This window comes from Zootoca vivipara, chromosome 15, assembly GCF_965207765.1.
Source record: "Zootoca vivipara chromosome 15, rZooViv2.hap1.1, whole genome shotgun sequence".
Classification (NCBI taxonomy): Eukaryota; Metazoa; Chordata; class Lepidosauria; order Squamata; family Lacertidae; genus Zootoca; species Zootoca vivipara.
In genome coordinates, this window is record NC_142598.1 from 9,631,175 (window position 1) to 9,658,400 (window position 27,226).

Here is a 27,226-nt window from a genome sequence, read left to right on the forward strand (position 1 = left end):
AGTTTAGGCACTCCATCCAAACAGGATATATGCAAAAGTGACCGCTCCGCAGGTGGCTGGAGGTCCCCGTCTCCACTGTCCGGTTCTTCGTTTAAAAATGACAGGCCCTGCCAGGGGACTCTCTGTCCCCTGCACGATTGCCTTGCCAGCAACTGATCTGTTCACAATAGTATTTAGAGAGTGGGGTTTGAGGGAGGCTTCACAGATGCGTTGTCAATTTCACGGCCATTCCTCCTTCCAGCAAAAATTGTGAAATTAATTCAGCCTTCACAGAAGGTTTCGGATACTTTTTTTTAAAACACAGGCCAACCCATAGACATCATGTTTAGATTTTTAACATTTTGCAGCAGGCCAAATCCAACGCAACATTCTGCCTCCTCGCAGTGGAGGCTCAGGACCGCAATATCTCAAGGACCACCTCTTTCCATATGAACCTACCCGGACCCTGAGATCATCTTCTGAGGCCCTCCTTCGTGTGCCCCCTCCTTGAGAGGTGCAGAGGGTGGCAACACAAGAACGGGGCCTTCTCTGCAGTGGCTCCCCATCTGTGAAATGCTCTCCCCAGGGAAGTTTGCCTGGTGCCTTCATTATACACCTTTAGGCACCAGGCAAAAACATTCCTTTTTAACTAGGCCTTTGGTTGATCCGATTGACATCCTATGCCCTTTTAAAATGTGCTTTTGGGTTGTTGTTTTTATTTTTGTTATGTATTTTGTGGTTTTATATCTTGATTTTATTCTGTGAGCCGCCCTGAGACCCCTGGGTACAAATTCTAATAATAATAATAATAATAATAATAATAATAATAATAATAATAATAGATAGTTTTGCTGTAATGGGGAGAGTAGCCTTTTGGATAGTCTCTGTCTGTGTATGTGTGTTTTCCTGTTCACCACTTTCTCCTTGTCCTTCTTCAACAGGACAGGTGTGCAGTGCAGTCCCGAACTGAAGGACTATAGCACAAAAAGCTTGCAGTAAAGAAGGAAAAAGAAAATATTCGTGAAATGAAGTGGTGGGAGGTTAGATATGAGGAAAGAGGGTTTTGTATTCCTGCCGGGCTTTTCCAGTCTTGATTGGTTTTATGAGTTTTCAAAGGATGCACCAATGGCGGAGTTCGGAGAGCCTCCCTTGCACACCACACTAATCCAAACAAAGGCTTTGTATGAATGAGCTAAGATGCACGCAGTTAGAAAAGAGGGGCAACCTATCTCCTCCTTGCTGCTCCACCACCCAAAGTTAAGCCTGCGATGGGGCATCTCTTTGGCCAACGGACCTAATTATTGTTTACATCAGAGAGGGGGAAGGATTGTCCTCACCCAACACATATGATCCGTTTGGTCTCATCCCCACCAAAACTCACCTGGGATCTGAGTGCAAAGAATTACCAGCTCTGAAGTAAACAGCATTTACTCGCTTTAATGTGTGTCCAGGAATAGCAGTAGAACATATAAGACTCTTAAACTTTCGATTGTGGGTTTGAGCCCCACATTGCACAAAAGATTCCTGCATTGCAGGGGAGCTTGGACTAGATGACACTCAGGTTCCCTTGTAATTCTATGTTTAGTTATCGTCTCATATGGGACCTTCGTTTGCATACAGAGCAATAAACCAGAATTCTACTCCCTAGACAATCCACCAGAGGGCAGTGGTGCTTCTCCCTCAATAGCTTCACAGCTAATACAATTCCTATTACAGTGGAGCCTCGGTTTATGAACACCTCGGTCTATGAATTTTCGGTTTACGAACGCCGCGGACCCATCTGGAACAGATTAATTCACTTTCCATTACTTTCAATGGGAGAGTTCGCTTCACTTTATGAACGCTTCAGTTTATCAACAGACTTCCGAAACCAATGACACCCATGCTTCAGGTTAAGTACGCTTCAGGTTGAGTACTCCGCGGACCCGTCTGGAACGGATTAATCCACTTTCCATTACTTTCAGTGGAAAAGTTCGCTTCAGTTTATGAACACTTCAGTTTCTGAACAGACTTCCAGAACCAATTGTGTTCATAAACCGAAGTACCACTGTACTGTAGTTAGGAATGGGAGACAAACTTGGGTTAGCAGTTGCTTTCTGTATTTCCGGGAAATATAATTTTTATAAGCATCAGACTTCCACCGGCCCAAATTCTTGATCCTATTGACTGACAGCCCCAATACGAAATGTGGCAGCCCCAATACGAAAAGAGTGAGGAGCATAATTAGCAGCCGAAAAGCCACAGGCTGCTATTACCTTCCGCATCACCCTGGCGAACTGATGCCTTGCCAAAGGGAGCCCATTTTCATGCTTTTACAATGGGCCATCCCCAGGAGGTCTAAGGGCCAAATATCTAGCCACATGCTTTACGGGACAAGGGCCCGCCCGGCCAGTAGCGGGCAAGCAAATGTCAGTGCCTCTACCCCACTGATCGGTTTTTGAACTTCTAATGGTAAGGGTTAATTCAGACTGGGACAAGCATGCGTCCCTGTAGAAACAAGCCCCTGGAACCCCCGGACTTCAAAATTTCCAGGACTACCTCACCTACCCTTAATGCTCCAAAAAATGCCATGGAAAAGGCTGCAGAGAAGAGCCTCGCCTCATATGATGCGCAACTTCGAGCGCATCTTGGTCAACAAATCGAACGTAACAGGCTGCCTAGGTGGAGTTTGAGGAGCTCATAGCCTACCCCAGCCCTCCAAAGCCTTACGTATGACAAACTTGGCACAGGGATCTCTATTGAAAAAAGATTTGCTTATCATATGTGGTGGGAATGCGAAAAAGTTAAAGAATTTTGGGAAATGATATATAATGAACTGAAAAAGATTTTTAAATATACTTTCCCCAAAAAACCAGAAGCATTTTTGTTAGGAATAATAGGACAAGAGATTACAAAGGAGGACAATATATTATTCTTGTATGCAACAACCGCGGCTAGGACATTGTTAGCCCAAAAATGGAAAACTCAGGATTTACCGACGATTGAAGAGTGGCAGACAAAAATGATAGACTATGCAGAATTAGCGAGACTGACTAGCAGGATTCGGAACCAGGGGGAAACAAGGTTCCAAAGAGACTGGAGTAAATTTGTGGACTATATGGAAAAGAACTGTAGAAGTTTAAAGACACTTGCAGGACTGAAATAAATCCTACAAACTGATATTAAATTAGAAGTAAAAAGGAACTGCGAGATAAGATCTGAATAGAAAACCAAATGAGGCGGAGCACTGTTTATGAGAGTTTGGGAGAGAATTGTTTAAAAAGATGGATGTATGTGTGATTATGTTTCTTTGTTTAATGTTTTTTAATGTGTTTTAATTGGAAAATTTAATAAATTGCTTTTAAAAAAGAAAAAGAAAAAAGATTTGCTGAAAAATGAAATGGCGGACGCCTGAATTCTAATAGTTTTTGCAGCCCGCCCCAATTGAAAAAGGTGCGGCAGGTACTGGGAAATAGAGGGACGTGACCCTACCTCACCAGATAAGGACTGACAGCGAACATTTTAAAAATCAGACTAGGCTGTGATGACAGCACATGAGAGAGAGAGAGGCATGACACACATTTAAATGCTGACCTACTATTTAAAATTGAGCAGCCAACCCCTAGTTTGCACAGCACTAGAATCAGCCCTGGAAGCTGGAACATGTGACGCAATAATAAAGAGAGACGGACTAAGCAGATTAGGTTGCTTTCATCAGTGGCTATCCATACCTATCAAGGATTAGTGTTCCGGGTCAAAGCTGCAACTTGAGTCCTGAGAGCTCTCAAATTAAGCGTTGGGTCAACTTCAGATGCTGGCAGCCAGTCCCGTGCTTGTAGACATATTGCAGTGACAGGACTTGAGTTTACAGCCAGCAAACTGTTGCCGTTTTGGGGAAGCAAGCAAGCAAAAATGATCGCATGAGTTTCTAACATCTAGGAAATATGGATGTGCCGTATCTGAAACCTCTTTTCCCGCTGCAATAAATAAATGGTTTTGAAGTAACGCGCTACGTGTTCCAATATGCTAGCAAGTGCAGAAATGAGTTTTGGAAGGAAGTCCGTCGGTTGCTGAATTGCACCGAGGTCTTTGCGCAACGATCACGATGCAAACCAACAGAGACCTGTGCTGCTATAGGACTTGTGCTAAAAGCCTTTTTGTCAAGATTGGGGGGTGGGACCATCCTTTCCCTCCCACCATCCGTATAGGACAGAGCTTGTAAGTTCCACCCACTCCCCCATCTTTTTATGTTGCCACTACTCATTCCAGCCAGCCTAAGCTGGGGCAAATGAGGTCCCCCGCAAACTTGCTATTTATTTAACCAAAATAGGAAAACTGCCAGCTAAACTTCCAGTCTCTGGTGATCTAAACAACCAGGCCATTTTCCCTTCCTTATCTCCCATTTACTTTAAACCATCTTCAAATATCTAAATGGCTGTCACATGCAAGACGGAGCAAGTTTGTTTTCTCCTGCTTCGGAGAGTGGGACCCAAAACAATGGATTCAAATTACCAGAAAGGAGATTCCAACTAAACAGTAAGAGCTGTGGAATGGACTCCCTTGGAGGATGGTGGAGGTTTTTAAGCGGAGGTTGGGTGGCCTTCCGTCATGGATTCCTGCATCGTAGGGGGTTGGACTAGATGATTCTCGGTGTCCCGTCCAATTCTACGATTCTATGATTCTATAACCCAGACGCCGCAGGCAGCATGGAAGAAACTCTGTCCTTTGAGTAGTACAGGAATCAGGGCTGTCTTAAGCATATGTGGTGCCGGGTTGCAAAGATCCGCCCAGCACACACACACACACCGGTTGCCCAGTCCCAGGCACGCAGGAGGGCGGAGCCGGCTGGCCGCCTCAGCATCTCGCTGGCTTGGTTGCCCCCGAACTCACGGCACAGAGCTGCCCGCAGCCAAAGAGCCTGCCACAGCGCTCTAACCAATGGGTGGGCTCTTCCCCGGATTCAACTCTCAGGCCTGGCACCCCTGAGAGCCTGGTGCCCGGGTGCCCTGCACCCCTACCGCCTATGTGTAAGACGGCCCTGACAGGAATCCTCTCAATCTGAGAGGCAAATTAATTAAGCTGTATTGAGAAAGAATATAAGGAGGGGAAATACGTAGGTGAATAATAGTGAATAAAATAAAATAAAACAGTTTACTGGTATACGTAAATCCAAATTTATCACTCCTAACATGGGGAGTACACAGAAACTCCCAGGAGAAGCGGATCACTCCAGTATTCCTTGGAGCCTCTTAAGGCAGTCAGGAAGAAGCAGGAGGGAACATATTCCATGTTTTCATGGTGTCTGATCAAGAGGGCTATGAGTGACAGCTAAGAGTGGGTGGGTGTGAGAGTATGTGGGTCTGCTTGGGAAAGGCGCAGCTTTCCAAGGAAAAAGGCTGGTGGATGCTGGAAATCATCCCAAGAAGCTGAGCAGAAGGGCATTTTTTGGAAAGAAGTCCCAGCAAAGGAGGAATGGATACAAAAATTTAGGGAATATGCAGAAATGGCGAAACATACCGGAAGAATAAGAAATCAAGATAACAAACATTTTTATAAAAGAATGGAAATGGTTTGTTGAATATTTACAGATCAACTGTAAACAAATAAGAACATTGTCAGGATTATCGTAATAACCTGCAGTTTCATAAGAGTGTATATTTAAATAAGATGAATAAATGAGCAAATTAACTTAATTTGGATATGCAGAAGATAGTAAGAATAAATTTAAGGAACCGCAGGAAGAGGGGGAAGGAAGTCAAGTTTTGAAATGTCAGTATGATTGTGAAATGTATAAACCTGAAAAGTATAAATTAAAAACTTAAAAAGAAGCAGCAGCAGCAGCAGCAGCAGTAGAGCAATGGGATGGATATACAAGCTAATCCTTGACAGTCCTGTGGATTTAAAGAGCTTTGTTAGTAATCGACATGGAGGGATTCATGAAATAGTATCTAGTTATTCCAGCTAAGTGCACAAGAGGCGTAAACAGTGGGGTAAGTCAGCCTGGCCTGTTATTGTGCATTTGGCAGTAATTCACAGAAATCAGAAGGAGACACTGTTCATAGCTGCCAAGTTATCCCTTTTTTAAAGGGATTTTCCCTTATGCTGAATAGGCTTCCTCGCGAGAAAAGGGAAAACTTGGCAGCTATGCACTGTTCCCTATATGGAGATAAGGGCTACCACTTTTTAACTCCTGTTAAAGGCGTAGGAGCAGAGGCCAATAAAAGAAGTTGGCCACCTTGGAGCAATGGAAGGTGTTGGTGCAATGACAGCTGAATTTTGCAGTACCCATTGTAGCTACAAGAGGGCCATGTTATTGCTTGCTTGATCTGCATCCCAGGCTTCCACCAATGAGCTCGACATTTACGACATTTACCGTTTTGGTTTTCAGATGCTGCAACACTTACCTGGAAGTAAACCCAGACATAGCCAGATTTCCTCCCAAGTAAACACGGGTAGGATATAACACCAAGTCATGTGGCTAAGATACATATTGCTTTCATTCATGACTGCATACATACCGTACTTTACACCCCTTTTATTGGATTTTCAGCCAATCTCATCCTTTCACCAGTCTTCCTGTGGCACAGGATTGACCCCCATGTAAAGTTTTAGTGTGGCACAGAAGCAGTTTTGCCTCTCCTGGTGCTGGCCTCTAAAGGCAAGGGAGACAGGGAGTGATCTAATGACATAACACAGATTAGGCACAAGCACATAATGATTTTGCCCCAAGGCCATTCAATGAGCTTGATGCCTGTCCAGGGATTTTAAACTGCAGAACAGATCAACACTTCTTTCTACTTTCATCCCAGACATTTATGAAACAGTGGCCTCTTGTTATTATTTAATTATTGTAATTATCTTTCCTGGAAAATCTACATAGACTGACGTCTCCAAGGCAGTTACATTTTCTACCTGTCTTTTAATTATTATTATTTTTTACAGTAATTCTTATAGAAGGAAGAATTAGTGTTTCTTAACTGGTTTTAAGGCTTCAATCACAGCCATGCTTCCTTGGATATTAGTCCCAAGTGAATAGAACTTACTTCTGAGTCTTGATCAAAGAACTTCAATAGGATTTGCTGCTCAACTCTATCCAAGTCCACACAGAAGTAAGTCCTGTTGAATTCAGTGGGACTTACTCCCAGGTAGGTGGGGTTAGGACTGCAACCTTGGATCAAGCTGGTACGCTACCCTTAACTCTGCCTTGTGACATGAAATAATGAGATTATGCCAATCCAATCAGCCATTCCTTGTCTGGCCACTGGAGACGGGCAGAACCATGTAATTCTTCAAAAGACATGTTGTTTGCAGTCCAAAACTTTCCACCACTAACCTTGTCTACCCCACCAAATATTCCAGAATCCCCCAGTGCCACTAGCACTTCTGGAGGCTTTCATGGAATCATAGAATTGTAGAGTTGGAAGGGACCCCAAGGGTCATCTAGTCCAACCCCCTGTGGTGCAGGTCGCACAACTAAAGCATCCATGACAGAGGCCCATCTGTCCCACGGTCAAACAGCTCTTACTTATTCCCGATGTTTAGTCGGAATCTTGTTTATTGTAACTTGGATCCATTGCTTCGGGTCCTAACCTCCAGAGCAGAAGAAAACAACTTTGCTCCATCTTCCATGTGACGGCCTTTGAGATATTTGGAGATATTTGAAGATCACTATCATAGCTCCTCTCTGTCTCCTCTTTTAGAATAGAATAGAAGAATAGAATAAATCTTTATTGTCATTGTCCCCTTGCGGGAACAACGAAATTTCTCGGTTGCTGTATCAACTCAGATAAGACACTCCAATATTTTGGTTATAACCAAATAAATAAAATAAAATGACTTCAAAGCCCAGAATTTCCATTTAAAGCCAAAATTGCTCTAGGAAAGAAACTGTTCTTGAGACGGCTCGTTCTCGCCTTCATTGTTCTGTATCTCCATCCCGATGGCAGGAGCTCAAAGAAACGATGACCAGGATGCGATGAATCTCTTGATATGTCTAGTGCCTTCCTATGGCACCTGACGGAATAGATATATTCTAACGTAGAGAACTCCCTCAACCATTCCTCATAAGGCCTGGTTTTCAGACCCTTGATCATCTTGATCACCCTCCTTTGAACACATTCCAGCTTGTCAATATCCTTCTTAAATTGTGGTGCCCAGAACAGGACGCGGTATTCCAGATGTGGTCTGACCAAGGCAGAATAGAGAGGCACCATTCCTTCACTCGCTCTGGACACAATACATCTGTTGATGCAGTCCAGAATAGCATTAGCTTTTTTTTGCCTCTGCATCACACTGTTGACTCATATGTTTGTGGTCTACTAAGACCCCCAGATCCTTTTCACATGTACTGTTTGCAAGCCAGGTGTCCGCCATCTTATACTTGTGCAACTGGTTTTGAGGCACAGTATGTTCATTCACGCTGGTTGTGTCCCTCCTTTCTGCACACCCAAGGCAATCTGAGAAGTAGCAGACTCTTCCTCCAGAATTCTTATTTTGCTGTTCCTGTTCCTTTAACAGCAAAATGAAAGCAGCTGAATCTGTCAGGTGATTACACTTTGAAGAGATTGGCCTGATGGTTCTTGCATATCAGTCTCCTGATAAAAACACAGAAGGAGGCCTAGACTTTTCTATGCTGGCTTTTCTTCCATGCCACCCTTCCATGCTTCTATCATGCTTCAAAGGATTCAGAGAGCACAATTTCACCACTGCCATCCATGTGTGTGCTTTAAGTGCAGAGTTGCAGTTCTGCTCTAAGTCACAGATTCTGCATGTGGCAGCAGAAAGTCGTATTTATTCTGGATTAACTTGTCAGGAATAAAAGTGTGACCTTGTACCAGATGCACGCCACGTCTTCAGGAGGCCTAGTTTCGCTGGAAAGGTTCTTGCTCCGTGATTCAGTACTTCCAAGTCACAGAGTCAGCTCCACAAGATTCTGTTAGGAATGGAAATTCATGAGGCGGCCAGAGGGTGGGGGTGGGTCCTTAAAAGGGGAAGAGCATTGAATGCAATAAACAGAGAAAAGAAAAAACTAGAAATGAAATAACAGGGGCAAACTATGTAGTATATACCCAATGTTCTAAGCAAAAATCTGCTCTTATTCCCTTATGGGGTACACAAGAGCCTTATTGGGTTCTCCATCGGTCGGAGAATATATAACAGAGGCCAACCAGAGAAGTTTGAGAAGCAAAGCCTTTATTTGCTGTTGCAACAGGGTCCTTCCCCTCACGCAGGAGAACAAGGAAGGCACCCAGAACAAAAGAGAACCTCCACTTTTATCAGTTTCCCCATCACCGAGAAACGCCCCCAATACATCATTCCTACATCACAGCTATGTAATCAATACCTCACAAAAAAGGAGGGTTCAAGGTAGAAATCTGAGCACTTTTGACACCACTCCTAGTCCTCCTCTCACCCCTCCCAGGTGTGAATTCCTAAACACAAAGAGAAATTAACATTTTCATAAGAGTTGATCACTGTCTTTTGTTCAGAGGAGTCTTCCATTGTCAACGAGATACCATTGACAGGGAATTATGGCTCCCAAGTTGCTAGTCATGTGGAAATGTGTGCATATGCTGATCCTTAAGCCTTCCTTAAGGCAGGGTTGAGTCCAAGCGGGAGGGGTGAGGGTCTTTGGAGCGGAGACGGGGAAGATGGCGTTGAACAGGATTCTGGGTATTGCAGCTGTAAATTCGGTCACCCCTCTCTGTTCATTAATAATGGTATCTTGATTCTCCCCCCTATAATTTTCTATAACAGTAACCGTCACCAACCTGGTGCCCTCTAGACAGCTGTGCTTGCTGGGGCTGATGGGAGATGTAGTCCATAATATCTGGGGGGCACCAGGTTCGAAAAGGCTGGTATGCACTCTCCTTTACACATGTCTATGTGCACATATCCTTTAACATTTCTCTGATTAAAATAGGGATGTCCCATTCCATAATGATAGTTTTTACTACTTATATCCCACAAATCATACCGGGTTGCCCCAGCCACTCTAGGCAGTTTTCAACATATATAAAAACATTAAACACTTTTAAAAAAACGCTTCCCTATAGGCCTACAGGATTGCCTTCAGATGGCTCGGGGGTCGGATAACTATTTTAAATGCTATTTTGTCTAAGGAAGTGAATGGCTTTCAAACTATCCTTGGAGGGACTCTGAGGTTCTTCAGCAGTTTATTGGGAGGTTCTTCCACCACTGACCTCCCCCTGCAATGCGCAGCCACAGAGTGGTGTGGGGCATGTTCTAGAGCCTGTGCTCTGCTTGTGCAGGGCAAAGGTGAGGCCAAATAGTTTTGGGAGGCAGCACTGTGTGGTCCCTGGAGTCCTGTGCAGCATCGAAAGGGTTACCGGCAGATCAGTCCATGTGGAAAGGATTTGCTTGAAAGGTGGAAAGCGTGAAAGCGATTGACTAGTCTGTTTCATAAGATTTATAAAACAGAATCAGATAAGTGTTGGAAGCATAAAGAAGTGGAGGGAACATTCTTCCACATATGGTGGACATGTAATAAGGTAGAAGTGTATTGGGAAATGATTTATAATGAATTGAAAACGGTGTTCAAAATTACTTCCCCCAAAGAACCAGAGTCCTTTTTTTGTTGGGGATAACCCAGACTGAAATTCCCAGGTGTCAGAGAAGGTTGTTTATGTATGCAACAACTGCGGCCTGTGTTTTGCTAGCCCTAAAATTGAAAGCGAGCGAGGTCCCATTAAAGAAGATTGGCAAATTAAGTTCACAGAATATGCACAACTTGCAGATTTAACATACAGAAAAACTGAGCAAGAACATATGTATAAAGAAAAATGGAAAACATTTATTGAATATATGGAAAGTAACTGTGTACAGCTGAAAACGCTGGCAGCATTAAGATAAATTCAACAGAGTAAATAATTTTCGATGGATGTAAAAGAGGAAAGTTGATTTGAATGGTGATAGTAAAATTTGCAGGGATGTATGATATGTAAGCAGGGACGCAGGTGGTGCTGTGGGTTAAACCACAGAGCCTAGGGCTTGCTGATCAGAAGGTCGGCGGTTCGAATCCCTGCGACGGGGTGAGCTCCCGTTGCTTGGTCCCAGCTCCTGCCAACCTAGCAGTTCGAAAGCACTTCAAAGTGCAAGTAGATAAATAGGGACCGCTACAGTGGGAAGGTAAATGGTGTTTCCGTGTGCTGCTCTGGTTCGCCAGAAGCGACTTTGTCATGCTGGCCACATGACCTGGAAGTTGTACGCTGGCTCCCTTGGCCAATAATGCGAGATGAGCGCTGCAACCCCAGAGTCGGTCACGACTGGACCTAATGGTCAGGGGTCCCTTTACCTTATGATATGTAAAATGAACCATGGGAAGTGAAGAAGGGAAGTCACTGGACATTTTAAAGTTTGTAAAATGTTTATTTGAAATTGCAAAATTTTAAAAAAATTATTCTGTAGATGAAAAAGAAAATGAATGACTTGTCATAAAGTACAAACTGTCCAGCCATTCTGACAGGCATTTGGGCAGCAGAAACACTGCACAGCAACTTGGAGGAAGCCTTTGGGAGACAAAGTACCCCTCAAACACTTCCATAAAGTGCACGATCAAAATTTTTGCCATTTGGGGTGGGGTGGGGGGGGGAGAAACGGGTATTTATTTATACATTTCCAACATTTTCATACTGCCAATCAACAAAGCCCTCTGAGTGATTTACAAAAATTATAAACCTATTACTGCATACTATTTGATTGCGGCTTTGCATTTTATTGACTTGTGCAATTTTGCATAGAAATATGTCTTGGCGCCCGTGCATGTACAGAAATATATAATACTCATCAGATGCCCTCCACGAAGTTGCTTTCTTTCCCCCTCCCTCTCCCTGTATTCTCAATTTACATTATGCAGCACATGGCTGAAGCCAACAACCTTTTTTTAAAATAAAAATAAAAATCTGTTGCTATGGTTGAAAATCTTATACCTTATGAAATTGGGGGATCCTTTCATGCATGGGATTGCCTCTACATTCACAGACTGCAGAAGCAGACACGTCTATGGCTGGATTATGGGTGCTGTCAGCCAGAGAGCTATGTCCGGTCATTGACTCTCTATAATGGCAAGGAGAACTAGACTGGCCACCTTCCTACTAGTACATTCATCTTCTGGCTAATTCCATCAGGACAGGGTGATTCACCCTCCATAAGGTTATTTAGCTTCCTCCTATGCTGCCCCGCTTTTATATTATTTTTATCCACTAGGCCAGCTCACAGAATATCAGCCTTTCCAAATATACCCTGGTCTTTATTTAAGCAGCTTTCAGTGTTTCTCCAGACAAATACAGTACAACAGAACCCAGCAACATGGGCCTGGGGCACAGTTCCCAACCCTCATGGCAATATAATGGACCTCCAAGCTGGAGAGGGTGCAGAGAACACGCTAAAAGCAGGGGTAGGAAATCTCAGGTCCTAACTAGGATATTATCAAAGGTCACTCTGTTTTACAGACAGGATGCTTGCAGCAGACAGAAGTTTATTTTGCCATGCAAACTGGGCCCTGCTCCCAACAGTGGTTATGTAAGAGAGAGCTTCACGATCATGGAGTGCATATACTCAGGCGTGACGTTTCGTTTGGGGATGATGGGAATTGTAGTCCCCCCCCCCCAAAAAAAAAAACACCCCAGCTGGATCCCAAGTTGGGAAACCCTGTCTAGGTGACAACAAATGGTGTTCTGTCACTTTCTTTTCAAGACCTGGAAATTTCAGCTATCAAACTGGGCTTGTCAATCTGACTCCTCACTTTTTGGGGTACTTATCATAAAGCAACAAATACGGTTGTTTGGGCTGCAGACAGTGGGGCTTGTGGTGGTGGCTGGAAGCATGTTTAGAACTTGTGGTGGTTCTAAGATGTGCTCTCCCTCTCTGTGTCCTTGCTTCCTGAAAGGGTGAGAGCTTCCTTCTCTTAAAGCATGGGTAGGCAAACTAAGGCCCAGGGGCCAGATCCAGCCCAATCGCCTTCTAAATCCGGCCTGCGGACGGTCCAGGAATCAGTGTGTTTTTACATGAGTAGAATGTGTGCTTTTATTTAAAATGCATCTCTGGGTTATTTGTGGGGCATAGAAATTCATTCGTTGTGGGTTTTTTCCCAAAATATAGCCCGCCCCCCCCCCACAAGGTCTGAGGGACAGTGGACTAGCCCCCTGCTGAAAATGTTTGCTGACCCCTGTCTTAAAGTGGCCAACACACTTTGTAGGTTAAATACCTCTAGGTAGGCCATTATAGACTTGAGATATTAGGCTCGCCCATGGGCGTAGTAGCCAGGATTTTTGCTGGGGGGGGGCAGAACCTCAGATTTGTATTGATTTGGGAGGCAACTACCCTCCTTCCCCCCCCCCCCCGGTTTGCCCATAGGCTCTCCTCTTCCAAAATGTGCTGCATTTTTACCCTCATACGTGATAAGAATGGTTTGATGGAAACCCATGTGCCATCTTTGGTATATTTCAAGAAGCTCCCATCTTCCTTAACCCCTTTTATTTAGAAGGCTGAGGTAGCGGAGTCTTCATCCTCCTGCATTTCCAACAATGGCCAGCCACGTATCTGAACTTATAATCAGGGCCTGAAAGCAACAGCCATGCCCTGTTGTTCATCCAGCCCCTGGTCATCAGAAGTGCATTGCGTCTGAAGTTGAGGTTCATTTAACCCAGGGGTCCCCAAACTAAGGCCCATGGGCCGGATGCGGCCCAATCACCTTCTAAATCCGGCCCGCAGACGGTCCGGGAATCTGCATGTTTTTACATGAGTAGAATGTGTCCTTTTATTTAAAATGCATCTCTGGATTATTTGTGGGGCATAGGAATTTGTTCATTTTTTTTTTCAAAATATAGTCCGGCCCCCCACAAGGTCTGAGAGACAGTGGACCGGCCCCCTGCTGAAAAAGTTTGCTGACCCCTGATTTAACCATCATGGCTTTTAGCAGGCATGTCCAAAGTCCGGCCCACCGGTTGGTTTAATCCGCCCCCCCTAAGGCAGTTCCTTCCCATGGCTCTAAAAAAAGGTCAACAACTCCGGGATAAAATAATTAAAAAGGTCAACAACCTCAATCCTAAAAAAAAAGGTCAAGAATAACTTTGGTCGGCCCTCATGCATGTTCACTTCATCAAATATGGCCCCCTTTGAAAAAAAAGTTTGGACACCCCTGGCTTATAGCCCATGGCAGCCTCTTCATTTGCCTCCCCCTTTCATATGGAAAAGGCAGCTTTTCTTTTCTCCCGGGTTCAGCCTCGCTGGCTTTTGGCTCACAACTTCGTTATGCTTTGTCGGAGCATCTTATCAGAAGTTCTAGTTACAGGTAGGTAGCCGTGTTGGTCTGAGTCAAAACAAAATAAAAAAAATTCCTTTAGTAGCACCTTAAAGACCAACTAAGTTTTTATTTTGGTATGAGGTTTCGTGTGCATGCACACTTCATGCATGCACATATCCTTAGCACATATCCTAATTGTTGGACCTTATCAGAAGGTCCAACAATTAGTCTGCCGATCTCGTTCAAACGGTGCCTTTCTTGAGTCCTTCTTAAAAAAAAAAAAAGTAAGCAAGCCTTTGTGGCATCCAAGGTGAGGAACTGCGAAAGGGTTAAAGGGCTGATCTGCAGTTTCCTTATCAGCTCTGCTGTGAAGGCAGGTTAAAGAATCTTTAACCTCCGTCTGCTAGGAGGAGGAAGTGTCACATGGCTTGGGGTGGTGTTGGGGGGGGGAGAGAGAGAGAAGTTAGTAAGTTAGTGTGGGTCATCACTTCAGCATCCGTTTCTCCATCTCACTCAGTTTTTCTGCTTCAATTTAGTCCCCTGACTGGTGCTGGAGGGAACTCCCCCCCCGCCCCAATTTCCCTTTTCCAGTTACTGATAAAATGTTCCCCGTTGCAGCGGAGGTGCTTCAGTTGTTCTCAGATGGCAGAGACTCCCCGGAGAGAGAGGATCTGAGTTAACATCCAGGACGATCGGATCCGAGCACACATAGTTTTGACAAGACGGATCTTAACAAAAACAGCAAGTAAGTTCCTCTTGTTACGAAGTCTTTCTCTTTCTCTTTCTGGTGCTTTTTCTACTTCCTTTCCTGCCTCGCTCACAGGTCGCCCCTGATCTGCGCCCCCCCCCCAACTGCTTTTCTTTCCCTCCCCCTCCCGGAGAAGAGCGCAATCGATGGATCCGTTTCAACGTTTTGCCACCGTTTGGATGCCCATGTTAATGCAACCTAAAACCACGGGCTACCCATTAGGAAAGGCACAAACAAGAGCAAATGGAAGGGATGCCAGCGTGGTTAAATCGAAGAGTCAAGGAAGCTATACAATGCAAACAAGGCTTTATTTAAGGAGTGAGTGTTTTGGGTGATGACGAGGAGGGAGCACAAGCTCTGGCAAACCCGAGTGTAAAACTGGACGGAGCAGGTCTCTGAAGAACAAAGAATTAAAGCTATGAAACTGAAGGGATGTTTAAAATTCAGCAGAAGGGAAATTAGCCAGAGCAGCACAGGGATTGTTACAGCCCTAATCCAAATCCAGGTGATGTTGACCCAGTGTGCAGCAGCTGCACACAAAAAAAAGAGAGTCTTAATTCCATGCTAGGGATCATTAGGAAAGGAATTGAAAACAAAACTGTCAATATCATAACGCCATTATTCAAATCTACCGGTATGGTGTGATCACATTTGGAATACTGTGTAGAGTTCTGGATGTTAACCGCACTGTGAAAAAGGAATGCCTGTCTTTTTTAACTCTTTTAATCACCAAACCTGGGTTTGATGTTGACATAATACTGCAAAATAGGAAAGGTAGTGGCTTTTTTTAAATAAATCCCATTATCTAGGAGATTAGCAAATGGTATAAAACCTCTTCTGTTTGGTATATCTCTCCATGCCACAGCATGGCTGTCAGCTACCATGTTTTAAGGCTGCAATCTTGTGCACACAGTTGCTGAGAGTAAGGGCGCGCTACCAGACTTCCATGCTCTTTGTCATTCATTCACATCCTGACAAATTTAAACTGTACAGTTAAAGCGGATTTGAAGCTCTTGTGAATCACACCCGCCGCTTCCCCTAAATATCAACTTTTTCCTGATAAGGAAAGTGTGATAACTCTTGATTTGATGCAACAGCCTCTAGCCGTGTCTCCCCAAACAAATCAGAGTGAATGCCTAATGGTGTCTAATCTGTAAGCAAAGGAATTGAGATGAATGCCCCTCAGGCAGGTCCACAAATTCTCAGTAGACCTGCACAGGAATGCACCATGAATGACAATAGCTTTCTAATGTAATCTTGGAGTGAGTAATGATTGTTTTTTCAGGGCAAAGTGTCATTAGATAAATATGGGTGGAATTCAACATGCTATACTTTATTAATGTTCTTATCTGCACATCCACATCCACTTGCCAGACAGAATGTCTCTCCCCACCCCACCCCACTCACACCTCAGAAATTTTTTTGGGGGAAAGTCCTGTTACACAAAGGGACCCAGGTGGCGCTGTGAGTTAAACCACAGAGCCTAGGGCTTGCTGATCAGAAGGTCAGCGGTTCGAATCCCTGTGACGGGGTGAGCTCCCGTTGCTCAGTCCCAGCTCCTGCCAACCTAGCAGTTGGAACGCACGTCAAAATGCAAGTAGATAAATAGGACAGCGGGAAGGTAAACGGCGTTTCCGTGTGCTGCTCTGGTTCGCCAGAAGTGGCTTTGTCATGCTGGCCACATGACCTGGAAGCTATACGCCGGCTCCCTCGGCCAATAATGCGAGATGAGCGCGCAACCCCAGAGTCGGTTACGACTGGACCTAATGGTCAGGGGTCCCTTTACCTTTACCTTACCTGTTACACAAACAGAAGTCCTTGTGCAGGCCTTTCACTGACGGGTTTGCTAAGTGAATTCTGCCCTTTGTATCAATAGAAAAGCATTTTCACAAGGAACATTTAAAAGGTCACTGGATTTTTGTATGTGTGTTTGTAAATATGAAAAAAACACACACAGAGAGAGAGAGAGGGGGGGAGGGAGGGAGAGAAAGTATGGTATCAATTGAAAAAACAACACACTGGGTAAGGTAGGCTATCAATTTGATTTTTTTTAAATGGGTAATTGGCTGGTTAGGTACATTAGTTAGCTGGCAGGACAAAAATATTGGGTTGGTGGAGAAATAGCTCCATTTTCTATGGGTGCTTCCAGGTGGCTGTTTATTGTTGCTCAGACATGCAAGTTTTTCACAGCATCCACACAATATTGTCACATTATATTGCCAGCCCTATCTTGCCCCCCACCATTTAATCATTATTTGCCCCATGCATGGAAAATCCAGTGTTTGGGGGGACGACTGCTGCCACTGTCCTATCTGCAATATCCAAGTGACCCATTTGTAATATTAAACCCGCACCTGGAAGCATTCTATGCCTCATTAGCAATAGGTATCTAGAAATAATTTGTTGGGGGTCTACGCTGTTCTTGGCATCATTTCAAAGAACAAAAAAAAAGAAGCACAGAAGAAGTTGAAATGTTACATCCTATTGGACTCTGGTTGTTTTTAATAAGCACTGCAATTTTTCAGGAATGTTTGTTTGGAGCAAACGGGGAATAAAACTCTTTAGTAGTGAGACCAGAAAGGAGAGAAACCAGAAGGGGCTTCCTATAAAAGATAGTAGCAACGCAAGCAGATCTGTAGTTGACTTTTTCCAGGTAAACATTCTCTCTATATATCCCCATGTTGTCATCTCATTTCCTCACTTTCAGATGATGAATTTCCTCTACCTTTTGGGGCTCATCCTGGCTGCCCCGCCAAGCCTTCATGCACGCTCCTCCTTGCGCTTCATCGCTGTGGGAGACTGGGGTGGGGTGCCCAACGCGCCTTTCTACACAGCCCGCGAGGCAGCTGTGGCCAATGAGATGGGGCGTACGGCAGCTTCGCTGGGAGCAGACTTCATCTTGTCCCTTGGAGACAACTTCTACTACACTGGTGTGGAGGACGCCTACGACAAGCGCTTTCAGGTCAGGAGGTTGGGGGGGGGCAGAGAGGCTGGGGACTCCATTGGGACTCCAGGGAGTCCTGGAATAAGATAAAACTCAGAATGCTGTGGAGTTAACTTGGACACAGCACACAGCCTACACAGTCCCAAGTTGGGGGCCCTGGGGTTGAATGCCAAAATCCCCCCACAAATCCTGAATTACCTACATGAATTTATTTTGAAGTGTACCCAAGGCACCACCAGCACACTTGGCAATCCTCACTTTTTAGCAGAGGTTGGATGGCCATTTGTCTTGAATTCTTTAGCTGAGATTCTTGCATTGCAAGGGGTTGGACTGCAAAACCCTCAGGGTCCTTTCCAATTCTACAGTTCTGCGATTCTATTATTTAGAACCCGCCCTTCAGGCAAACAGGCTCCCGGGAGTGCCTTATAAGATCAATATAGCTCCTGCTTCTGCCCTTAGGCTTACAATCTAAAAGATCGACAGCACAAAAGGGGAAAGTGGAGGGGGAGGGGGAGGGGAAAGTGAAGGGGGAGGGGGGAGGGGAAAGCAAATTTCAGGGCACCACTTTTATTTCAATTTTTACTTCTTTTATTAAAACGTTTAGAGAGTGTCAGTATGAAATGTTGCTGTGGAAATGGTTACATGTTAGATAAGGAACAACTGAAAAATAAAATAAAATAAAATAAAATAAAAAAAAGATAAGGAACAACTGAAAACCACGCCATAGAAATCTTCTCTTTCTTGAATGCACACACATATTTGGGCACTATTCAAAATATCAGTATTTTGTTGTTGTTGTTGTTTAGTCGTTTAGTCGTGTCCGACTCTTCGTGACCCCATGGACCATAGCACGCCAGGCACTCCTGTCTTGCACTGCCTCCCGCAGTTTGGTCAAACTCATGTTCGTAGCTTCGAGAACACTGTCCAACCATCTTGTCCTCTGTCGTCCCCTTCTCCTAGTGCCCTCATTCTTTCCCAACATCAGGGTCTTTTCCAAGGATTCTTCTCTTCTCATGAGGTGGCCAAAGTATTGGAGCCTCAGCTTCACGATCTGTCCTTCCAGGGAGCACTCAGGGCTGATTTCCTTCAGAATGGATAGGTTTGATCTTCTAGCAGTCCATGGGACTCTCAAGAGTCTCCTCCAGCACCATAATTCAAAAGCATCAATTCTTCGGTGATCAGCCTTCTTTAGGGTCCAGCTCTCACTTCCATACATCACTACTGGGAAAACCATAGCTTTAACTATACGGACCTTTGTCGGCAAGGTGATGTCTCTGCTTTTTAAGATGCTGTCTAGGTTTGTCATTGCTTTTCTCCCAAGAAGCAGGCGTCTTTTAATTTTGTGACTGCTGTCACCATCTGCAGTGATCAAGGAGCCCAAGAAAGTAAAATCTCTTTCTCTTTCAGTATTTTACTGGAGTTTTTCAGGCGCGTGCCGTAAATTTAGGCTTGTACAAAGAGTGGCTTATAGCTTTCTGTTGCCTTAACACAACAAATCCGCGTTTTTTAAAAAAAGAGGGACTTTGTGTGGTTAAGGAAAGCAACAGGGAAATGCACTGAAAAGTGTGGGGTGGGCAAATTATTAATGGGGAGGTGCATGACCTCTGTTGTACAAGCAAAGGAAGGAAGAGAGGCATAGTCTAACCTTCAGCGTAAGCTCTCTGCAAGCAAATCCGGATGAATGCGCAATAAACAGGTTGTCTGGAGGAATCCATAAACAAAGGCTCTCCTTTTTCTGTTGCAGGAGACATTCGAGTCAGTTTTCCAGGCACCCTCATTGCGCAACTTGCCCTGGTATGTGTTGGCTGGAAACCACGACCACTCAGGGAATGTCACTGCGCAGATTGCCTATAGCAAGATCTCCAAACGTTGGTAAGACTCCACTGCTGAAAGGCCTGTGATTTGTTCTTGTTGGTCGTTAAGCTGCAGAGAGTTACCAGGTGTGGAAAAGTTAAGGGACAGATTTTGCGGGAGGAGGGGAATGTCTTCCAGTGCGCTTGTGTGAGTCTTGGGACCCCTGTTCACAGCAGAGGTACGATTTGATCTGTAGGCTTTGCAGATGACACCTTTAGCCACTAGAGAACGCCAGCTCTCTTTTCTGTATATTCTTACTTATTTTCAAGACCAATATCCAGGTGGAGAATGATAGAAAATGCCTTCAGCACTACAGATACCTGTCATTTTTGAGTCAGTAACAGCTATTGCAAAGGTTGATGAATGCAATACATCAAGGAACAATGGAACAAATAACTATTCCCTTCCAGGAGCGGTGCTAGGGCTTTATGCGCCCTAGGCAAAAACACCTCCTGGCGCCCCCCGGGCACATGCGTCATGACACATGCATCATGACGCACGCACGCACACCGCTGATGCCCCTGCGTCCCCTCCATTGGTGGGAGGAGCGCGGGCCAAGGGGGGAGCTCGGCGCCCTCCCGCCTGTGGAGGGGACGCTTTGAGCTCCTCAGCGGTGGCGGCAGCAGCAGCGCCCATAGCTGAAGGCTTCAGCTGCAGGCACTGCAGCCGCTGGGGAGCTCACAGCGTCCCCTCCGTGGGCAGGAGGGCGCTGAGCTCTTCTTTTGGCTCGCGCTCCTCCCGCCTGTGGAGGGGACGCTGGGGGCTCCTCGGCGAGTGGGCGGGCGGGGGCAGCAGCAGTGGCCATAGCTGAAGGCTTCGGCTGCGGGCGCTTGCCGCTACTACCGCCGCAGCTCGCTCGCTGCGGCCGCCGCGGGAGGACGCGTGAGCGCGTGCCTTGGGAGGGCGGCGGCGGCACGGGGGTTTTGCGGGGCAGGCTCGGCAGTGCCCCTTCCATTTTCGCGCCCTAGGCAATGGCCTAGTCCGCCTAAATGGACGCACCGGCCCTGTATGTGTGTGTGTGTGTGTGTGTATATATATATATACACTAGCAGACCATACACAGTGCATCCTCCATAATACACTTCAGCAAAACTCTACTATAAGTGGAAGGCAAAGACGATAAATAAGGCCAGGGCAACTGTTTACATGACAAGATATAGAAGGAAAATACCATACCAAAACATAAATACCGATGTCAAGCATTCCAAATTTGTATACTACAGTATGAGGGAGGATGCTGTGTATTGTCTTCCCTATTAACATAATTAATAAGAGCTCCAAGTTTAAGTAACTTTGTCTTTGAAGTGTCATGTAAAACTCTTGGTTTTGGAGTTAGTTCCTCCCTAAATGCAATATACTACACTTTGTGGTACACCAGCTCTTATTAAGCATCTTTAATATTTGTTTTTAATTTTCTGTTACAATAACAAAACAACCAACCAAGCAAAGCTGCCCTCACACCGCAGCTTCATTGATTGAAAATTTGCGCCACAGATTAAGCAATTAAAAACTTTACATAAGTGGCCATCAAACCTCTTTCCTTGAGGAAAAATCTCTCTCGGCATCAAACACCTGGACATTGCAGAGGATTCTGTGATATTGCTTACTTTATTTAATTCTTCTATCATTTCAGAGCCAATGTTTCTATAAAATGCATTCAAAGGGTAAGGTAGGGTGCTGGTCACAGGCCTTTGGGGCCTCAGTACTGAACTGGACTTACTCTGGAGTAGACAAGTATAGGATTGCTCTGTTAGTTGACTGCATAGCCCTTTAAAAAGCAGGTCACACAGCTTAGCTGAATTGTATATTGTGCTCTCATCAGAGCAACTGAGGTATTGAGTGTGTAGATTATTCTCCAGTGATATACAGAAAAGCAGAGAGAGGGAGGTATTTAAACGTTTCCTGATGGTTCCCCCCCCAAAAAAAAATCACACCCACACACCAGGCAGCTGCTTTCATACCCACGGGGGGGAAGATACTTAGGCCCACATATCTCTTTCTCTCAGAGGAGGAAAACAGTTTGAGGATATTTAATGCACAAACAGCCGGGGAGGGAGTTGGTTATTTCTTCTCCTGCCTCTATTCCCATGAAATCTGGAGCCCTGCCAGCTGCATTGCATAATTTTTGAAAAGCCAACCAGGAGTCACTTCATAGACACACACACACACACACACACACACACACACACACACACACACACAAGATCGCGTCTAGTTTGGCCCAGAGTGCCTAGATAGGCGCTGCTTCTGCTTGGAGCTGTGAGGGGATCCTTGCAGGTCTTCAGGTACAAGCAGGGCCGTCTTAAGCCCATCCAGTGCCCTGGCGCTATGTCCCTCCAGAGCCCCCCTCCAGAGCCTCTCCAAGGGCCCGGGAGTGGCAAGTGGACCGCGGCAGCAGCGGGAGGCCACCTCCGAGGACTCCACGCTGCGCCTCCTTCTCGTTTCCCCCGCGCTGGGTTCCGCTCAGTCAAGCTTCGCCACCAGCGCGCGCACCGCGGGACCAGCAAGAGCTGCTTGGGCGCTGTGCGTGCGCTGGTGGCGAACCTCGACTGAGTGGAACCCAGCGCTGGGGAAACGAGAAGGAGGCGCAGCGCGGAGTCCTCTGAGAAGGAGAGAGACGCGGCACAGCCTCTCAGCTAGTGGAGCGCAGTCCTCCTGGCCAGATCGCCGGAACCCTGCACTCACTTGGCGCCCTCCAGCGTCCGGCGCCGTGGTTCTCCGCGCCACTAGCCTCTATGGCTAGGACGGGCCTGGGTACAAGTCCGGACTCAAATTAACCCCCCTTATGTTTTGATGACTGGTTAGGCCAGCCCTTGTGTGGGTCTCCCATCCCATCTCGTCCACAGAGCTTTTGTGGCTGTGGAAGCATCCCACCAAAGGCCTTGCGATATAGAAGCACCTTCTTCTCCTGCCTTTCTGACTGTTTTGCCTCCCGCTGTTTTCGCTACCAGGCATTTCCCAAAAAACTACTACAGGCTGAGGTTCAAAGTGCCCGGCACCAACGCCACAGTTTCCATTGTCATGATAGACACGGTGACTATCTGCGGCAATTCGGATGACTTCCAAAATGAGCAGCCCCTGCACCCACAGGAACTGGGCGCGGCCCGCTCCCAGATGTCCTGGCTCCGCAAACAGCTGGCCAATTCTCAGGACGACTACTTGTTGGTGGCTGGGCACTACCCAGTGTGGTCGGTGGGGAAGCACGGCCCAACCACATGCTTGGTGAAGCAACTGCAGCCGCTGCTGCTGAAATACAAGGCCACAGCCTACTTGTGCGGCCATGATCACAACCTGCAGGTAAGCCAAGGAAGAAAGAGCCCCACACCATCCTTGCTTAGAACTTTGCTCTTGCACACTTCCTGTAAAGACGATGCACCTTGTGGTAGTAGAAAGTGATACATTTGGGCCTGAGTCTTGGGCTTCCTTGGGAAGTGACTATCTCCCAGCCTCTGTTTCCCGTCTGTAAAATGGGAAAGAATAATGAGCTTGCTGCAGGAATGAGTGAGAAAATAAATGCTAAAAGAGCCACGAGTGCTATTGAAAAGAGCAAGAAGGAAGTTCTTACTTCATTACCTGTGACTGTTGGGGTATTGCTCCTGGTTTACGGCCCTTCCCCCTTGTCACGGTCCGGTTGGCGGGCGATTGAAGCCCTGACTGAGGAGGTCAGGACCAGAGGCAAGATGGTGATGTAGAAGCAGGAACAGGTGCAGGGCTGAGGGTCCAGCAGCAGGCAGTCACAGGGTCAAGGAGCAAGGCAGAGGCGAAGGTCTGGGAGTCAAGGAGCAAGGCGTCGGCAAGGCAAAGGTCCAAGGGTCGAGGATCAAGGCGTCGGCAAGGCAAGGGTCCAAGGAGCGAGAGGCCAGAGGCAACCAGGCAGGGGTAGCGTTGCTGTGGCAAAGAGCTGAAGGGAAATGCTGAGCTTTTATCCCTCCCAGCTCCTGCCACCAGGTGCAGTGAGGTATCAAGTGGCCTCACCTGAGTGGCCACTCCTTGCTTCTCCAGCACAAGCTGAGGCAGGCCCCAGTCCTGCAAAGCACTACAGGCCCCAGAGCCTGACTCCTGCCCATACTCCTGACACCCCTCCATCCAGTTTCTGCCTCATAATGCTATCCCAACACCTGCCTTTTGCTTTTTGTTGCACAGTGGGAGAGCTGGTAGAAGTGGGGAAGCAGGTGGGCTCCTTCGCTAAGTTCCCATCCCATGTTTCGTGTCTCTTCTCTTCACCAGCAGTTCCCTTTGACCACTGACCCTTGTGTGCCATGTGTGCATCTCCTGCTGCCCCCTGACATACCCTTTCCTCAACCTCTCCCGTCTTTTCCGTTGCTTTCCTTCTCCCAACTTCTCTCCTCTCCTCTGGAGAGAAATTGTGGCATTTGATGGTCTGTGTAGAACGGAGTGCTAAACATAAAAATGTGGCCCTACAGCTCTATCGTCCTATCTGGTAGCCTACCTTGAATATACTTTGTAATCATTATCTTTGATTGATTGATTGAAATCCTATGCCGTTTTTCATTCAAATGAATCCCAAAGCAGCTTACAAACAATAAATAACAATAACAAAATAGAACATAATAGAACATCACAAGCACAACATAAATCATATAAGATCATTAAAACTATTATGGCCCACTGCATTTCCTTCATGGAGCAACACTGACTATGCTCATTCAGCATAGGACGCAGGTGGCGCTGTGGTCTAAACCACTGAGCCTCTTGGGCTTGCCGATTGGAAGGTCGGCAGTTTGAATCCCCACGATGGGGTGAGGTCCCATTGCTCTGTCCCAGCTCCTGCCAAACTAGCAGTTCGAAAGCATTCCAGTGCAGGTAGATAAATAGGTACCACTGCAGCGGGAAGGTAAACGCCGTTTCCATGCGCTCTGACTTCCGTCACGGTGTCCTGTTGGGCCACAAGTGGTTTAGTCATGCTGGTCACATGACCTGGAAAGCTGTCTGGAGAAACGCTGGCTCCTTCAGCCTGAAAGTGAGATGAGCGCCGGCAACCCCCTAGTCGCCACTGACTGGACTTAACCGTCCAGGGGTCCTTTACCTTTTTAAAAACAAAACAAAACATGAGCTTCCCACAATCGTTCCATTGGCTGGAAGTTGTATCCATGTCTCTTAAATCAAAGTCTGTCACATATGTTTTCCCCAGGTGCATTGGCGGGGGGATAGCTAAGCAACAACACGATGGCTTGAGACACCCAAGTTATGCGGCGGTAATACTGGTTTGAGCCTGTTCCTCTCTCTTTCTCCCAACAGTACCTGCAGGACAAAACTGGCTTGGGCTATGTGCTAAGTGGAGCGGGGAACTTCATGGACGATTCCAAGCAACACCTTCACGAGGTCCCTGCCGGCTACCTGCGCTTCTTCTATGGCCACGCCTCTTCTCAGGGGGGCTTTGCCTACATTGAGATTAATGGCAAAGAGATGAGCATTACCTACATTGAGGGCAAAGGCAAGTCTCTCTACAAGACCTCGCTGCCCAGGCGGAGACGTTTCTGAAGATGAGACATCAGTCTGCATTGGCCTTGTAGTCAATGTCCCGGCTTGTAGGCCTCTCTGATACACACAAACGCAGCACTCCTTCCTCCTAGGGCTGAGCACTGGCATTTGTGGGGAGTGTAGCCATCGAGAGAGCTCTAACACCTCCTGTTTGTGAGGGACTCCTACTCTTCTGCACACCTCAAAAGACCCACCTATACGAAACCGGTCGTGGGTATGTAGTTCTACCTTCCTCCCATTAGAACCTCCTCTTCTGCATCAAAAGCATGCCTCTCTGAATCCTCATATATGGCTCATGCCCAGATATTGATAACATACCCGATCCAGAGTGATCACTGGTCCAGCTTAATCGCCACCTGGCTGGTGGCTGCTACGAGCCTTTGAGTAGTAAACTCCGTAGGTGTTAAATTTTCGGCATTTCAAAATTTGCAAGCCTTAGCGGGCAAGGGTCAGAGATCTGCTCAGCTTAAATGAAATGCATACCCTTGCTCCTGGCCTTTGTCTCCACTGTAGGATGAGGCCTCCATGCAGTCCTGCTATGCCCATTGCTGCTTCCCGGAGGGCAAAATGAGAAAGGAAGAATTTAGAATTGCCACTTAACCCACCCCACCCCCACAGCCTTCACAAGCTGCCTATCACACAAACACATGAGAGGTGGAAGAGCCAGACAACACTGAGTAGTCATAATTCGTTCCTCTCCTAGTACAAAAGAAGAAAAAGCAGGGACTGCTCCCTCACTTACTATATAGCCTATTCCTGCAGCATGGTGTCTGTAGTTGCCGTGAGCTTTCAGAATTATCTCAAAGAAGAATGAACTTTTGCCTACTTAAGATCACCATTCTGAAACTATCTGCTGGCTCATCTGTTTCAGGTGCAAACAGTGGGACTTGGCTACTGTTTAGGGTTGGGGATGAAAAATGACTTTGCTCTGTCTGAGCAGCACCCAGGGAAGCCGGGAAGTGTTTGGATGCAGAGGACATTTGGGTCTTTCCCCTTTTAACTTTTCAGGTACATGATTCTCCTCTATGCACCTCTTATGTAGAAATTCTGCACCACACAGGCAAGGCCTTGCATCTAGAGCAGGCATCCCCAAACTTCGGCCCTCCAGATGTTTTGGACTACAATTCCCATCTCCCCAGACCACTGGTCCTGTTAGCTAGGGATCATGGGAGTTGTAGGCCACAACATCTGGAGGGCTGCAGTTTGGGGATGCCTGATCTAGAGTTTCCCTCCTGTTGACAAACAGCTCCTGTAGATCAGGAGATGGGCGATTAGGAAAGCGGGGGTATGCAGAGCACCCAGACTTAAGGTCCTCACTTTAGTAATTTTATTGCCCAGCCCCATGTCTTTTCAAGACAGTGGACTTAATGATTCATCCTATCCTGGTGAAACAACACTCTTCAAATGAAGAAGGCCTGGTATTGCTGTGTGCCAAAGGAAGAGGAGCTCCTCCTGCCTTCTAAACAGATTGGCTATCGGATGATAAGTCCCTTCCTTTCTGGATTTTACTTCTGACTCTTCTGTTTTGTATTTGATTCTGCTCCAAACATTAGTCGCTGTTATGCATTTTGAAGTCATTCGCTTGCCAGGATGTTTATCTGCATGATCAATGATTCTGTGCAACCAGGATCCAGTTTTATTCTGTATATGGGCTCCTTAGGTTTGGCTGAAGAAAAGAAAAAATAGAATCTTCTAATGTTTTCTTCTGACTAGCTTTTCAATAAATTACTTTTTAATACTTTTGGCTTTCCCCCCACCAAACTGAATTTCAGTAGGGCCTTTGTGAAGAACAGTTTGCATCCCTAAGTTGTTGTTTTTTAAAAAAAGGTCAGAGTTGTTAATTCCAGATCTACTGGAAAACAGATGCCCCCCCCCCAATATCCTTTCACAGAGAAACCAGGACTCTCAGGGCCAGCCCTACCATTAGGCAAAGTGAGGCAAGTACCTCAGGCATCAG

At 46.1% G+C, this 27,226-nt stretch overlaps 1 protein-coding gene across 1 annotated transcript; it reads left to right on the plus strand.

The window, feature by feature from the left end:
* The first annotated feature begins 14,614 nt into the window (after positions 1-14,614).
* ACP5 (acid phosphatase 5, tartrate resistant) lies at positions 14,615-27,007 on the plus strand. The gene is made up of 5 exons (XM_035097265.3): positions 14,615-14,966; positions 17,677-17,931; positions 19,658-19,785; positions 22,719-23,064; positions 25,027-27,007. Exons 2-5 carry the CDS (start codon positions 17,677-17,679, stop codon positions 25,267-25,269), a joined length of 972 nt encoding a protein of 323 aa, XP_034953156.1. The 5' UTR covers positions 14,615-14,966; the 3' UTR covers positions 25,270-27,007.
* Positions 27,008-27,226: the final 219 nt, after the last annotated feature.

Excerpts from the sequence above, each read along its gene's own strand:
- ACP5 (XM_035097265.3), top strand. The coding sequence starts at position 17,677 with ATGATGAATTTCCTCTACCTTTTGGGGCTCATCCTGGCTGCCCCGCCA. Across the intron at positions 17,932-19,657 it reads CCTACGACAAGCGCTTTCAG|GAGACATTCGAGTCAGTTTT; the intron begins GTCAGGAGGTTG and ends TTTCTGTTGCAG. Across the intron at positions 19,786-22,718 it reads AGCAAGATCTCCAAACGTTG|GCATTTCCCAAAAAACTACT; the intron begins GTAAGACTCCAC and ends TTTCGCTACCAG.